The 15,694-nt window shown below is 40.9% G+C and overlaps 1 protein-coding gene across 1 annotated transcript in view; it reads left to right on the top strand.

Annotated features, from left to right (window-relative positions):
- Ubxn4 (UBX domain protein 4) overlaps positions 1-15,694 on the top strand; it is a 44,894-nt gene that overhangs the window by 6,532 nt on the left and 22,668 nt on the right. Inside the window, exons 2-6 of the mRNA XM_090342896.1 lie at positions 1,914-2,016; positions 4,642-4,670; positions 6,107-6,225; positions 9,385-9,562; positions 14,113-14,206. Of these exons, the coding sequence (XP_090199022.1) occupies positions 1,914-2,016; positions 4,642-4,670; positions 6,107-6,225; positions 9,385-9,562; positions 14,113-14,206 (523 nt within the window). The remainder of the gene's footprint in view (positions 1-1,913; positions 2,017-4,641; positions 4,671-6,106; positions 6,226-9,384; positions 9,563-14,112; positions 14,207-15,694) is intronic.

Genomic DNA, 15,694 nt, shown 5'->3' with positions numbered 1-15,694 from the left:
TGCTAGGCAAGCGCTCTACCACTAGGCCAAACTCTGGGCAGTCTTGAGGTTTAGAGCATTGATGTAGGGCATGCTGTGTAAGAATAAAACTAATTCTGATTCAGAATTTGTGCTCTCCCTGAACCCCCACATCCCCCACCTTTGTGTGTCAGGCTCTGGAGCTCCATTTCTGGATTTTTGGTGGGTAATTGTAGATAAGTGTCATGTGGACTTTTTGCTATTAACAATAACTGGGTCTTGAACTCAGGGCCTTAAGCTTTGACTCAGCTCTTTTGCTCACACCTGGTTGTCTATTACTTGAGCTACACTTGAAGAAAGTGAGATGAAATTATGTTCAGAGATGTATTTAAAGATCTGAGGTATAGTCCTTGTGGGCCCCAATGTACTTTGGCTTTTACTTTCAAGAAAATGGGACAAAAGGCTATTCTAAAATTTGTGTATGTATGTGTATGTATATATGTCAGTATTGGGACTTGAACTTTTGAGTTCAGGTGGTATCTCATATTTGCTTGAGGCTAACACTCTACCACTTGAGCCAAACAAGCTCTACTTCTGGTTTGTGAGTGCATGTGCGCCGAGTCTTGAGGCTTAAACTCAGGGTGTAGACACTGTTCCTGAGCTTTTTTGCTCAAGTTCAACTCTCTGCTAGTTGAACCACACCTCCATTTCCATTGATGGTAATTGGAGATAAGTCTCACAGAATTTCCTGCCCAGGCTTGATCCTCACATCTTAGCCTCCTGACTAGATAGAATTATGGGCATGAGCCTGTGCACTGTGCCACTTCTTGCTTTAGGCTGGTTAATGGCGATAAATGTCTCATGAACATTCTTGCTTAAGCTGGCTTTGAACTGTGATCTGCAGAACTCATCCTTCTGTGTAGGCTTACAGGCATGAGTTACTGGTGCCAAGGTTAGGATCTTTTTAAAGAAAATTGCTGGTTTTCTTTCCCCCCCCCCCCATCCACATAAGAATAGACCCACCAGGGAAACCTAGTTAGGAGGTTTAGGGGGTGGTTTGTCCTCTAGATGAGATGTGCTAGCTTGGGTAAGCATTGATAGATTGGATCAGGATGGTAGGCCTAGAAATTATGGAGGTATTTACTTTTTTAAAAATGTATTTTGGACTTAGAATCAACCAGGTTGAAGATAAAGGGGTTATTTTGCTTTTTGTTGTCATTGTTTTGCCAGTCATGGGGCTTGAACTCTGGGTCTGAGCACTGTCCTTGGGCTTTCTCACGGCTAATGCTCTACCACTTGAGCCACAGCACCACTTCCAGCTTTTTCTTTGTATATAGTACCGAGAAATCAAACCCAGGGCTTCACGCATGCTAGGCAAACACTGTGCCAGTAGGCCACACACCCGATCCTTGTTTTGTTTTTGTTTCTTTGTTCTCTTGCTAGGAAACCTAGAATTTTATGATGTTAGCTAAGCATTCCTGGAAAAGAAAAGACCAGTTTTCAAGTTTGGTAGAAAATAGTGTTTGTATCTGAGTATGGTGGCTCACACCTATAATCCTAAATTCTCAGGAGGCTGAGATCTGAGGATCTCCATTCAAAGCCAGCCCCAACCAGCCCCAGCACTAAAGTTATCCTTTCCCCCCAGGTTCTTACCTCCAGTTAACCATTAGAAAATTGGAAGTGGTGCTGTGGCTCAAGGGGTAAGGCGGTAGCCTTTAGCTGAAGAGCTCAGGAATAACATCAAGTCCCAGGGGTAGGGCAGTAGTTTTGATCTGAAGAGCTCAGGGAAAGCACCCAGGCCCAGAGTTCAAGCCTCATGACCACCCCCCCAAAAAAAGAAATAGTGTTCTTTTTATTTGAAAGGATTCTTTTTTATTTGAAGTTCCTATTCATGGAAAGGAATTCATCAGCAAATCTTGTCCTTGTATTTTAAGAATTCTTGAAATGTTTTTCAGGTGATGATGAACAGTCTACACAGATGGCTGCAAGTTGGGAAGATGATAAAGTGACAGAAGCATCTTCAAACAGTTTTGTTGCTATTAAAATTGATACTAAAAGGTTTGCTTATGTTTTAATAACTTATTGCTTCTTTGTAATAATGCTCTTTAGATTTATACATATAAATTTATGTTCATATTAACATACTGATATTCGTGGAGTGTAAGAATATATGGCTGGGCGTGGTGGCTCACGCCTGTAATCCTAACTACTCCGGAGGCTGAGGTCTGAGGATCAAGGTTCAAAGCCAGCCTGGGCACAAAAGGACCTGAGATTTTTATCTCCAGTTAACCTCTAGAAAATGGGAAGTGGGGCTTGGCTCAAGGGTAGGGTGGTAGCTGAGCTGAAGAGCTCAGGGTCACCACCCAGGCCCAGGGGGAGGGTAGTAGCCTTGAGTTGAAGAGCTCTGGGACAGTATCCAAGCCACAGTTCAAGCCCCAAGACCTACCAAAAAAAAAAAAAATATATATATATATATATATATATATATATATATATATATATATATATTAGGTAGGTAGATAGATAGATAGATGTATAGATGTGATGTTTCTAAATACCTAAGGCTTAAGAGGAACTTCATTCTGATCATAGTTTTGAACTTTATCTTTTTTTTTTAAGATGTTAGGATTAATTTTTTAGTACTGGTGCTTGAACTCTGTGCCTCACTCTGTCACTCAGTTTCATAGCTCATAACCGGTGTCCTGATACTTGAGCCACACCTAAACTTCTGACTTTTTCCTGGCCAGTTGGACATAGAATTTTAAATTTGTCTGCCTGAGCTGGCTTCCAACCTCAATTTTCAATTCTCAGACTCCTAAATAAGTAAGATTATACGCATGAGCTACCAGTGTCCAGCCTTACCATTTTGTCTTGCTAAAAAATTTTACTGACTGAAGATTCAGTTTAAGTGGCAGAGTACCAGCTATACTTAGAAGAAAAAAACTGAATACAAAAGTCATGATTTCATGCTCCAGTACCAATACCAAAAAGGTTTTTTTTTAGTGTACATAGCATGTCTTTTGTTTTATTTTTGAACTTGGCATGACTCTTTTGCTCAAGGCTAGAGCTCTACTACTTTGAGCCACAGTGCCACTTCTGGTTTTTGTTTTTGTTTTGGGGGGTAGGGGGTGCTCAGTTGTTAGGCTTGAACTCTAGGTCTGTGCACTGTCCCTGAGCTCTCCAGCTCAAGGTTAGCTTTCTACCACTTGAGCCACAATGCTACTTCCAGTTTTCTGGTGGTTAATTGGAGATAAGAGTCTCCCCTGGGCTGGCTTTGAACCACGACTGGCTTAGAACTTCAGTCCTCAAATTTCCGCTTCCAGAGTAGCTAGGTTTACAGGCCAGAGCCACCAGTGCCCAGCCACTTCTGATTTTCTAGTGATTAATTGGAACTAATAGTCTCATAGACTTTCCTGCCCCAGCTGTTTTTGAACTATAATTCTTAGATCTTAGCCTTTATATTAGCTAGGATTACAGGTGTGAGCCACCTGTGTCTGGCTAATTTTTCCTTATTATTGCATGCTTAACCACTTTATATTGGACATTTGAGCTTTTTATTTTGTATGCTGGTCTTGGAACTTGAACTTACAGCTGGGCACTGTCTCTGAGCTTCTTTGGCTGAAGGCTAGCACTCTGCCATTTGAGCTTCTGCTCGGCTTCTGGCTTTTTTGGTGTTTGATGGACTTTCCTGGCTGGGCTGACTTTGAACTGTTCTCCACCAATCTCAGTCTCCTCAGTAGGATTACAGGCAAGAGCCACCATCACCTGGCTTGGACATTAAAGTGTTTGTTTTTTAAGCAAAAAAATATGGCTAACTTTAATAGAAGGAAGCACAAAATAACAACCAACATTCATTATTTGCACTTATTTTATGCTAAATTTATTCTTGTACTATAAGTTTCTGTTTCTTCAGTTTCTTCTGGGATATATTTTTCTTCTATGCAACTTCCTCACCTGGTTAGGAAAAATTTGCTCCTTTTCAGTAAGGATCATCTCAATATGGCATGGGGAGCTCATTTATGGGTTAACCGTACCATGGGCTCTGTAAGTTCAGTGTGCTTTGTTCACCTGGATATGTTCAATAACCAGGGAGTCTACATCTAAACCCTTCAGTTCAGCATTATTCTCTGCATTCTTAAGCATGTGCAGCAGAAATTCAACTCTTTTTGTGCCACTGACCCTGTGTCCAGCCCCACTGTTTGGCCTGGGCACACCTGCCAACTCCACCATTGTAATGCAGAAATGGCATGCATTGCTTCTTTAAAGTTACATTTTTCATGTCCTTGGTAGCTTTTCATGTATGCATACCTTTGATGGCCTGGGCTATTGAAGATTTGAACCTCTTGACTTGCATGATTTTGTTGGGTTTTTGGGTCTAAAGAGTAGTGACCCATTTTCACAGGTCACCTCAGGCCACTTACAGGAAGAGCGACATTAAAGTTTTTAAAAATCATTTTACTACAGATGCCATTTTATTACAGATATTATGTTATCTCATACACAAGTAAATAATGATGGTTTAATCTTCTTGCTACAGGTTAATCTTGGTATTAGATAATTTACTGCTCAGCCAGTAGCTTAGCAGATTGATACTGGTGATGGATACAGTAAAAACTTTTACAACTCAGTTTGAGAAATAATTGTATTAGTCTAATGATTTTTTTGTTTGATTTTGTTTTACAGTGAAGCCTGTCTACAATTTTCACAAATCTGTATCCTTCTAATGAAGTATTGGAGTTTTTTTGTACACAGATACATACACTTGCTACATTGTTTTTTCTTTTTTAATTCAAAATTTAGAAATTATTGTTTTATCTTGTTTGTGTAAGCTTCATATTACAAAGTTTTTGGGGGGCAAGCAATATGGAATAATTGAAATATTAGAAAATTAGAGTAGGCAAGGTAGTAACAAGATGGATATAAAAGACTAGATAGAGGCCTGGAGTTTGGCCTAGTGGTTAAAGTGCTTGCCTAGCATGCACGAAGACCCGGGTTCAATTCCTTGGTACCACATACATACAAAAAAGCCGAAGTGGTGCTGAGGCTCAAGTGGTAGAGCTCTAGCCTTGAGAAAGTCCAAGGACAGTGCTCAGGCCCTGAGCTCAAGCCCAGGACTGGCAAAAAAAAAAAAAAGACTAGATAGAAGCTGGGAGTGTGGTTTCATGGTAAAGTGTTTGCCTTGTATACATGAAGCCCTGGGGTCCATTCCTCAGTACCATTTAAACAAAAAGCTGGAAGTAGAGTGTGGCTCAAGTAAGTAGAGTGCTAGCCTTGAGCAAAAAGTTCAGGGGGCCGGGAGGGTGGCCTAGTGGTAGAGTGCTTTCCTAGCTTACTCAAAGCCATGGATTTGATTTATCGGTACCACATACATAGAAAAGCTGATAGTGGTGCTGTGGCTCAAAGGGGTGGAGCACTAGCCTTGAGAAAATCCTAGGATGGTGTTCAAGTCCTGAGTTCAAGCCCCAGGACTGGAAAAAAAAAAGAAGAAGAAAATATCTTGTACTCAAATATGATTATAGGCAAGGAGTTGCTTTATAAATATTACAAGTTATATTATGAAAATAGTAATTTGGTTTACCAATAGCACTTGTTTTTTCTCCAGTCCTGGGGCATGAACTCAAGGCTGAACACTATCCTTGGGCTTTCCTTAAGGCTAATACTCTACCACTTGAGTCACAGCACCACTTCTTTTTTTTTTTTTTTTTTTTAAGTGGTCATGGGTCTTGAACTCAGGCCTGGGTGCTGCCCTTGAGCTTATCAGCTCCAAGCTACCACTCTACCCCTGGGCCTGGGTGTTGTCCATGAGCTCTTCAGCTGAAGGCTACCACCCTATTCCTTGAGCCATAGCGCTGCTTCTGGTTTTCTAGTGGTTAATTGGAGATAAGAGTCACATGGACTTTAGTGCCTGTGGTGATTTGGAGCCTCATTCTTAGCTCTCAGCCTCCTGAGAAGCTAGGATTGTTGGCTTGAGCCACGGAGCCCAGCACTTCTGACTTTTTCTGTGTATATGGTACCAAGGAATTGAACCCAGGTCTTTGTGCATGCTAGACAAGCACTCTTCCAATAGGCCAAACTCCCAGGCCCATCAATAGCACTTCATAAAACCTTTTACTTTGCATGAGTTGTTAGACTTAATCAGACTGTACAGATCCTGTGGTGTGTATTCCATCCAGTTTCTTTATTGGAGACAGTGGAATTCCTTTGGAAGTAATAGCAGGAAGTGTTTCTGCAGATGAACTTGTTGCAAGAATTCACAAAGTCCGACAGGTGAGTAGGAGCTAGAATTGTTCTTTGCATAAATATATAGGGAAAAAATTCCAAATTTTGACACTAAGATATTTTTGAATTCCCCCTATATTCAAGAATTTGCTATTCTAGCCAGGTGCAGTGGCTCACGCCTGTAATCCTAACTCTCAGGAGGCTAAGATCTGAGGATCAAGGTTCAAAGCCAGCAGGGCACAAAAGGACCTAAGAGTCTTTATCTCCAGTTAGCGCTAGAAAACCAGAAGTGGGGCTTGGCTCAAGGCTAGGGTGGTAGTCTTGAGCTGAAGAGCGCAGGAACAGCACCCAGGCCTAGTTCATGCCCCATGACCCACCAAAAAAAAAAAAATTGCTATTCCATCGAACATTTTTCTTTTTTCCCCCTTTCTTCCCCTCCCCCATCTTTTGTTTTTGTTCGTTTTGTTTGCTTTCATGGGTACAGTTTTCACTATGCTGTCTAGACTGATCTTGCTACTCTGTGTATGTGGCTGACCTTAAACTCTTAAACTTCTTTTTGTTTTTCAATCGGGGGTCTTGAACTCAGGGCCTGAGCATTGTCTTGGGCTTTTCTCAAGGCTAGTGCTCTACCACTTGAGCCACAGCATCACTCCAGCTTTTTTCTATGTATGTGGTACCAAGGAATCATATCTGGGTCTTTGTGCATGCTAGGCAAGCACTCTTAACACTAGGCCAAACTCCCAGCCCCCGGTTTTTTTTTTTTTTGTTTTTTTTCTTTTAATGTATTCTTTTTTTTTTCTGCCAGTCCTGGGGCTTGAACTCCAGGGCCTGGATATTGTCCCTGAGCTTTTGTTTGGTTTTGTTTTTTGCCAGTCCTGAGCCTTGAACTCAGTCCTGACGTTGGACTTTCTCAAGGCTAGAGCTCTACCACTTGAGCCATAGCACCATTTCTGGTTTTTTCTATGTATGTATGGTAACGAGGAATGGAACTCAGGGCTTTGTGTGTGCGAGGCAAGCACTCTACCACTAGGCCAAACTCCCAGCCCCTAAACTTCTTAGCCACCTGTGTGCTGGGATTGCAGGTACTCTTGGCTTATGCCATTAACCTTAAAAAATAATAAGTACAGCTTCCTATATTTACAAAACTTTTTTGTTGGAGTCACTGTCTCACTATGTTTCCTAGACTGGTCTTAAATTCCTGAACTCTAGTCTCAGCTTCCTGAGAAATAAGGATTTGAGGCTGGCTGGAACTTGAATTCTTTCTGCCTCCAGTCTCCTACATGCTGAGATTACAGGCCTCTGGATTGCAGATAGCATTATGAAGACACTGATGCCCTGAATGTCAACTATCGCTTGAATATTCTTTTTTCCCTACCCCAACCATGTAACATACATCATCATTACTTTGTTGTAGGAGCAATTAAAACAGTTTTTTCAGGAATAATACTAGGGTTGAACTCAGGGCCTCATGCAATTTTACCTGACTTTCTTGGTTTTCTTTACCCCTGGAACTCTACTACTTGAGCCACACTTTAGTTATTCTGTTTTGCTGGTTAATGGGAAATGGAATCTTATAGAAATTTTTGCCCCATTAGGTACAGCCTTCAGCCATTCAAATGTGACATTCTTTTTTTGTTGGTAATTCACATACATTAGATACACTACCAGATTTCATTGTTATATTTCCACATATGTGTACAGTGTAATCTAATTGCTCTTACCCCCCCTTATCCCTCGACTCCCTTAGTACAGTTTCAACAGGCTTCATTGTCTGTTTGCATACATGCAAATACATTAGTTATCCTTGCTTACCTTTCCTGTTAGTCTAATCCTCTCCTGCTAGTACCTACCCCCCAAGAGAGGGGTTCTTCGTGCATACATCTCTATAAATATGTATGTTTTTAAGTATAAATTATACCAATGGGAGGAGAAAAACACTCATGTTATTTGAGCTTGGCTTCCTTGCTCAATGTGATGTCCTCCACTTATATCCATTTTCCTGAAAATGAATTGATTTTTTTTCTTTGTGACTGTGTAATATTCTATAGTTTACACACACAAACCTTCTTAGCCCATTCATATGTTGGGCACCTTGACTATACCACATTTAGCTGTTACAGTGCTGCAAAAACCTGCATTTTCCCCCATGTTTTCTTGTATACTGATTTATCTTCTTTTGAATATATGCCTGATAGTGGTGTTGTCAGTCATAGAGGAGTTCCGTTTTTGAATATATATATACACACACACACATATATATATATATATATATATATTTTTTTTTTTTTGTGGGTCATGGGGCTTGACCTTGGCTTGGGCGCTGTTCTGGAGCTCTTCAGCTCAAGGCTACCTCCCTACCCTTGAGCTAAGCCCCACTTCTCATTTTCTAGGGGTTAATTGGAGATAAGAGTCTCAGGTTCTTTTATGCCTGGCTGGCTTTGAACATTGATCCTCGTATCTCAGCCACCTGAGTAGTTAGGATTACAGGCATGAGCCACCATTCCCAGCTTTGAATTTATTTATTTTCCCTGAATCCTCACCATTATGTGTTTCTTGTTTTTAATGATTGACATTCTGATTGGGATGAAATAAAATCTTAGTGTAATTTGTTTTTGTTTTGCCAGTCCTGGGGCTTGAACTCAGAGCCTGGGCACTATCCCTGAGCTTTGTTTTGTTCAAGGCTAAGCACTCTACCAGTTGAGTTGCAGCAACAATTCTGGCCTTTTCTTTGTATGTGTTACCTAGGAATTAGACCCAGGGCTTTGTGCGTGCTAGGCAAGCACTCTATCACTAGGCCACACTCCCTGCCCTTTAGTGTGGTTTTGACTTGAATTTCTTTTATGATCCTTTTTTTTTTTGGCCAGTCTTGTCTTGAGCTCAGGGCCTGAGTACTATCCTTGGACTTTCTCAAGGCTAGAGCTATACCACTTGAGCCTCAGCACCACTTCCGGCTTTTTTCTATGTATGTGGTACCAAGGAATTGAACCCAGGTCGTTGTGCATGCTAGGCAAGCATTCTACCACTAGGCCAAACTCCCAGCCCTTTAATTTCTTTTATGGTTAATGGTGTTAAACATTTTTTTCATGTACCAGCTGTTTCTATTTCTGAGAACAGTCTAGTTTGCTTGTCAATTTATTAATTGGATTATTTGTTCTTTTGCTATCTAGTTTTTTTAGTTCTTTGCATTCCAATTTCTTTGCTCCTCAGATGCACTTACTGAAAGGTGAAACATCAATGGCAAGTGGCAGCCAGTCAGCAAGTCCAATGTCCACTTCATTTGCCTCATTTGAACCTAACAATACTTGTGAAAATTCTCAGTCAAGAAACACAGAAGGTTGTGAAACATCACCTACTTCTCCTGAAACAAAATTAGATACTGCAACAGGTAATTTTTTCTTCTTGTGACAGCATCTGACTATATAGCATAGTCTGGTCTTAGAGTTCTTTTGCTTCAACCTCCCAAATACTGAAATAATATGTGTGTATTATCACACCTAGCTTCAATAGTTGACTATTTGATTGGTTGTAAGACTTGAACTTAGCCTGGGAGCTGTCCTTGAGCCCTTCAGTTCAAGGATACTGTTTTTCAGTTCAAGGATACTGTTCTACCCCTTGAGCCACAGTGTCACTTTCAGTTTTCTGTTGATTAAGTGGAGTCTCACGACTTTTTAGTGCCTGGGCTGGCTTTGAACCACCATCCTTAGATCTCAGCCTCCTGAGTAACTAGGATTTTAGACATGAGCCACCGCCCCTGGCAGTTGGCCCTTTTTTTGTGGGAAGGAGGTGGGTCATGGGGCTTGAACGCAGCCTGGGCACTGTCCCTGAGCTCTTCAGCTCAAGGCTGCTACCCTTCCCCTGAGCCAAGCTGCACTTGCTGTTTCCTAGAGGTTAATTGGAGATAAGTCTCAGCTCCTTTTGTGCCGAACTGGTTTTGAACCTTGATCCTCAGATGTCAGCCTCCTGAGTAGCTAGGATTACAGGCATGAGCCACCCCGCCCAACCATTGACCCTTTTTTATACCTTTTTGTGTATAAGTATTTTCTTATTTTAAAGGGCAAGCATTAGGCAAAAGATGATTTAATTCAAGTATGATATGCGTGCCTAGCTAACATGAAGTGCTGAGTTCAAACCTAATTTCTGCTAAGAAACTCAACAAATCTAATAGAAAAACAAAGGACACAGCTCAGGCCCCTTTTTTTTTTTTTTTTTGGCCAGTCCTGGGCTTGAACTTAAATAGCTTATGCTCATACTTACTTAGCTTTATTGCTTAAAGCTGGCACTCTACCATTTGAAACATGCTTACAGTCTAGAGAATGCTATTTCTTACTAGAATTATAAGATAATTGTTAAAACTCAGCTGAAATGTCAGGTGCTGTCAGGTGGTCAGGTGGTAGGTAGCCTTGAGCTGAAGAGCTCAGGGACAACACCCAGGCCCAGGGTTAGGGTGGTAGCCTTGAGCTGAATAGCTCAGGGACTGCACCACCGACCCAAAAAAAAAAAAAAAAGGTAATGTATTTATTCTAGTTGTGTAAATAACAGTACAAAAGTATATTACAATTTACAACATTTGCCAGAACTATTTAAGTACAGACAGCATCATTTATGGTTGTTGATGATGATTTAGAAGACCTGGGAAGATTATTTACATCCATAGCTCAAATCCAAAATCCTTGCTGTTCTGTATCCCTTTGAGGGAAAGACAAGAATGTATTGTCAGTGTAACAGCTAATGAACTTCAGAGGCAAACTTGTGAAAAGTTTGAAAAGTACATAAAAAATGAAGGGAGTTTAAAGGAATTGTTTCATCAGCATTCATAATTGTAGAAGTACACATTTCTGTTAATTTTTTTTTTTTTTGACAGTCCTGGGCTTGAACTTAGGGCCTGAAAACTATCCTTGGGCTTTCCTCAAAGGTAGTGTTCTACCCTCAGCCACCACACCATTTCTGGCTTTTTCTATGTATGTAGTACTGAGGAATTGAACCTGGGTCTTTGTGCATGCTAGGCAGGCACTCCACCACTAGGCCAAACTCCCAGCCCCAGAAGTACACATTTAAAAAATTTTTTTCATAGAAATATATCTTTTGTACTTTGTACTTGGGGCACATAAAGCAAAACTTCTTTGGAAACTTTTTTTTAAATTAAAGACTTTATTAACCTTGATTTTTACATCATTTCAAATGACATTTAATAAATAAGTATTCAAGAAGGGAATCTATATACAATCACTGGCACTTAGATTTTAAAACATAATTAAAATTAGACTGAGGGTTTGTATGTCATAGATACATATTTATATAATAAAGCAATATAGGTATAAAGTTATAAATTTTTATGTCTATGTACTTGTGTTTATATTTCCAATACCATGTCCATAGCATTGAGTATGTAAATTTTGAGTCCTCACTCTTGTACTGTGTGGCTCTAATAGCCACATATTAAGAATGCCATGCACCTTTTGTTCCTTTGGTCTTGACTTGTCTCAATCAACATGATTCGCTTTAGATTCATCCACTTCCCTACAAATGCCATTATTTTATCTTGTCTGTTGGCTATGTAGAATTCCATTGTATATATACATATACACCACATTTTTTGTATCCATCCATCTGCAGTAGGGCATCTGGATTGTTGGAAACTTTTTTTTTGTCGGTTGTGGGACTTGAACTCTGGGCTTGGGCGCTATACCTGAGCTCTTCAGCTCAAGGCTACCATTCTACTCCTTGAGCCACAGCACCACTTCTGGTTTTCTGGTGGTTAATTGGAGATAAGAGTTTCAGGTTCTTTTTGTGGCCAGGCTGGCTTTGAACTGAGATCCTCAGATCTCAGCCTCCTGAGTAGTTAGGATTACAGATGTGAGCCGCCTCGCCCAGCTTAAAACAAAACAAAACAAAAACTTCTTGTGCTGGTTTTGAGGCTTAACTCAAAGTCTGGGCACTACTCTTTTTTGTGTGTGTGTGTGGGTCATGGCGGCTTGAACTCTGGGCCTGGGTGCTATCCCTAGGCTCTTCAGCTAAAGGCTACCACCCTACCCTTGAGCCAAGCCCCGCTTGCTGTTTTCTAGAGGTTAACTGGAAATAAGAGTCTCAGGTCCGTTTGTGCCCTGGCTAGCTTTAAACCTTGATCCTCAGATCTCAGCCTCCAGAGTAGCTAGGATTACAAGGCATGAACCATCTCGCCCTGCTGAGCATTATTCTTGAGTGTTGTGCTTGAGGCTAGTAGCACTCTACTGCTTGACACAGCTGTATTTCTGACTTGCTGGTTAAGTGGAAATTTCCCTGCACGGGCTGGTTTTGAACCATGATCTTAGATCTCAACCTCTTAAGTAACTAGGATTATAGACTTAAGCACCAGCTTCTAGATTGGAACAAACCTTTTTGTCTTGTATTCAACTAAACATTGTTAAATGTAATATGACTATATTAAAAGTAACGTGACTGTATCAGTTGTCTTCTTATTTTTGTTATTAGCAAAATTCTATTCTATTTTGCAGAGGTCTGACTTTCATGTTTAACATAATTGCAAATTAATCTCTATTGCTCTCTTTCCCCTTTCCAAAACAATTTCAACAGGTTTAATTGTTAATATAATTACAATCTATTTAGAACATATTCATCCTTTTCATCCTCTTTATTATCCTAATCCCTTCCTGCTAATATCCTCCTCCACAGAGCCTAGTTCTTTGCCTACCCTATCCCCCTGTTGATCTACAGCTTTCACTGAAATTTATGTGTTTTCTTTCCCCCCTCCAGTCCTGGAGCTTGAACTCTGGGCCTAGGTATTGTCCCTGAGTTCTTCCGCTTAATGCTAGCACTCTACCACTTGAATCACAGTGTTGCTTCTGATTTTCTGGTAATTAATTGGAGATAAGAGCCTCATTGACTTTCATGCCTGGGCTGGCTTTGAACCACGATCTTCAGATCTCAGCCTCCCAAGTAGCTAGAATTATAGGCATGAGCTACCAGCACACAGCTAGATACAAAGGTTCTAAGGGATCACATTAGGACTAATGATTTAAAGTGAATTCCCAGGATTGAATTTGGCCTCTTGAGCAACACTGTTAAGTAATGTAGAATTCCATACTGCTATTTTAGTTAAAATTGAGTATTATGAGAAATTTAGCACCGTATGTCAGTGGCTCATGCCTGTAAACCTAGCTACTCCAAACACTGAACTCTGGAGAACTCTGGAATATCATGGTTTCAAGCCTGTCTTGGCAGAAAAGTTTGTGACTACACCTTCATTTAATCAACAAAACATCAGACTGGAAGATTGGTTCAGGTGGTAAAATATGAACTGTAAGGGCGATCAAGGCTCTGAGTTCAAGCCGTGGGTCTAGAAAAAAAAAAATCACCAATAATGGCTTCTCTTCAAGTACTTGATAGCCATATTTGGTTTGTGATTAACGTATTGGCAACAGATATTTGTATAGTGCTGTTTTTCTGTGAGCCTATCTATGGCTTGCTTTTCCTATTAGATAGATATTGTACATCTTTTATTTTGATGGCCTTGTATTATGTAACTGCCTTATTTCCATTGATACACTTGAATCCAGATTCAACCTTCAGGAGAAATGGCAGATACTTCCTTATCTCTTGCATATTCTTAATGTAGGATACTTATAATGTTTAAGAAACAAGCTCATAGGGCTGGGAATGTGGCTTAGTGGTAAGAGTGTTTGCCTAGCTAGAATGCATGAAGCCCTGGGTTCAATACCTCAGTAGCTGGAAGCCCTGGGTTCGATTCCTCAAAGCCAGAAGCGGTGCTATGGCTAAAGTGGTAGCGTGCTAGCCTACCACATTGCCCAGGCCCTGAGTTCAATCCCCAGGACTGGCAAAAAGAAAAAGAAAAATAGTTCATTAACATGTTTCTCTTTAATTAGAAGACTTAAACCTTTAAAAAATTAAATGCCATGTTCTTTTTATTTCATAATTAAGGAGGAGAAAGTTCAAACCATGCCAGTACCTCTCAAGAGAATAGTGGTTGTTCAAATCAGAGATCTGCAGAGGACCTCACCGTCAGAGTGGAAAGGTTTGTATTTTTGCAAGTAAGAGTGGAAAGGTTTGTGTTTTTGCAAGTAGGTTTTCTTTTAAAAAAAAAAAAGGAAGGAAGAAGCAGGTACAGAGGCTCACGCCTGTAATCCTAGGAGGCTGAGATCTGAGGATCTCAGTTCAAAGCCAGCCCAGGCAACACTACAGTTCAAGAGACTTTTTTTTTGCCAGTCGAACTCAGGGCCTGAGCACTGTCCTTGGGCTTTCTCAAGGCTAGAGCTCTACCACTTGAGCCATAGCACCATTTCTGGCTTTTTCTATGTATCTGTGGTACCGAGGAATCAAACCCAAATCTTAGTGCATGCAAGGCAAGCACTCTACCACTAGGCCAAACTCCCAGCCCCCTGAGAGTCTCCTAACTCCAATTAACCACTAGAAAAACTCGAAGTGTCGCTCAAGAGGTAGGGCTGTAGCGTTGAGCTGAAGAGCTCAGAGACAGTGCCCAGGCCCAGAGTTCAAGCCCATGACCAACCAAAAAAAAAATATTTTTAGTGATAATTATTTATTTGAATGCTAAAATTGAAGAAATGAAGTCTTAGAATTGTGGGTTGAAAATTTTAACATCCTGACCAATTACATTTATAAAAAAAATGCCTTTACTTTTGGGTGCTTGACCTCTGGGCCTGCATGCTGTGCTTGAGTCATTTTGTGCTCAAGGCTAGCGGTCTACCACTTGAGCCATAATGCCATTTCTGGCTTCTTCTAAATGGTTTATTAGAGATAAGAGTCTCACAGACTTTCCTGCCAGGCAGACTTTGACCAGCATTCCACAGATCTTAGCCACCTGATTAGCTACGATTACAGGTATGAGCCACTGGCACCTGGTAAAAATTGCACTGTAGAGGTAAAACTTTTCTATATCTCTGAAGTTGTCAGGTCTGATGATGATTTCCTAAATTCTCTTTTTTTTCCCCCTAAGGTACAGATCTAACTTTATTGAAAAACATCATGCAGTTGCCACCAGCTCATACCAACAGCAAATAGGGACCTTCCTGATGCAACCGTCAGCCATTGGTGTCCTGATACATGCCCCACTTACTGGGAGTTTCCAGGAGCCCCTGATTGAAGTGGAAGCAGCCAGGGCCTTCTGGTTCTGGACTGCCCACATCACTGGGCTTTCCCAGGGGTGCATGTGCCTGACAGCACAGGGTCACGGAAGCTCAGAAAGCAATCTCTAAGCCACCAGCTAGGAGGCCCCACAGTTCCCCCTTTTTCTTTATTTATGGTCACTCATAACCGGTTGTAGAATGGGACCTAAGTAGTTGATATTGTGTATGAGAAAACATCAGCTGGATGGCATCCAAGCAAGCCTTGACAAACCCAACAAAGTTATTAAAATGAGGGGTCTTATCCTAAGAGCCAATAGCAAAAAGCAAAATAGGTCCTGCTGCTGTGGAAATGAGCGTGGTGAGCCAAGGGGACCAATCAAACCATGCCTGATACCAGGAGGTTTTTTGGTTTTTGATGG

The sequence above is a fragment of the Megascapheus bottae genome, chromosome 12 (genome assembly GCF_031878675.1).
Source record: "Megascapheus bottae isolate mThoBot1 chromosome 12, mThoBot2.hap1, whole genome shotgun sequence".
Taxonomy (NCBI): domain Eukaryota; kingdom Metazoa; phylum Chordata; class Mammalia; order Rodentia; family Geomyidae; genus Megascapheus; species Megascapheus bottae.
Note: the sequence above shows the minus strand (reverse complement) of the source record. Positions and strands in the feature narration are given on the sequence as shown.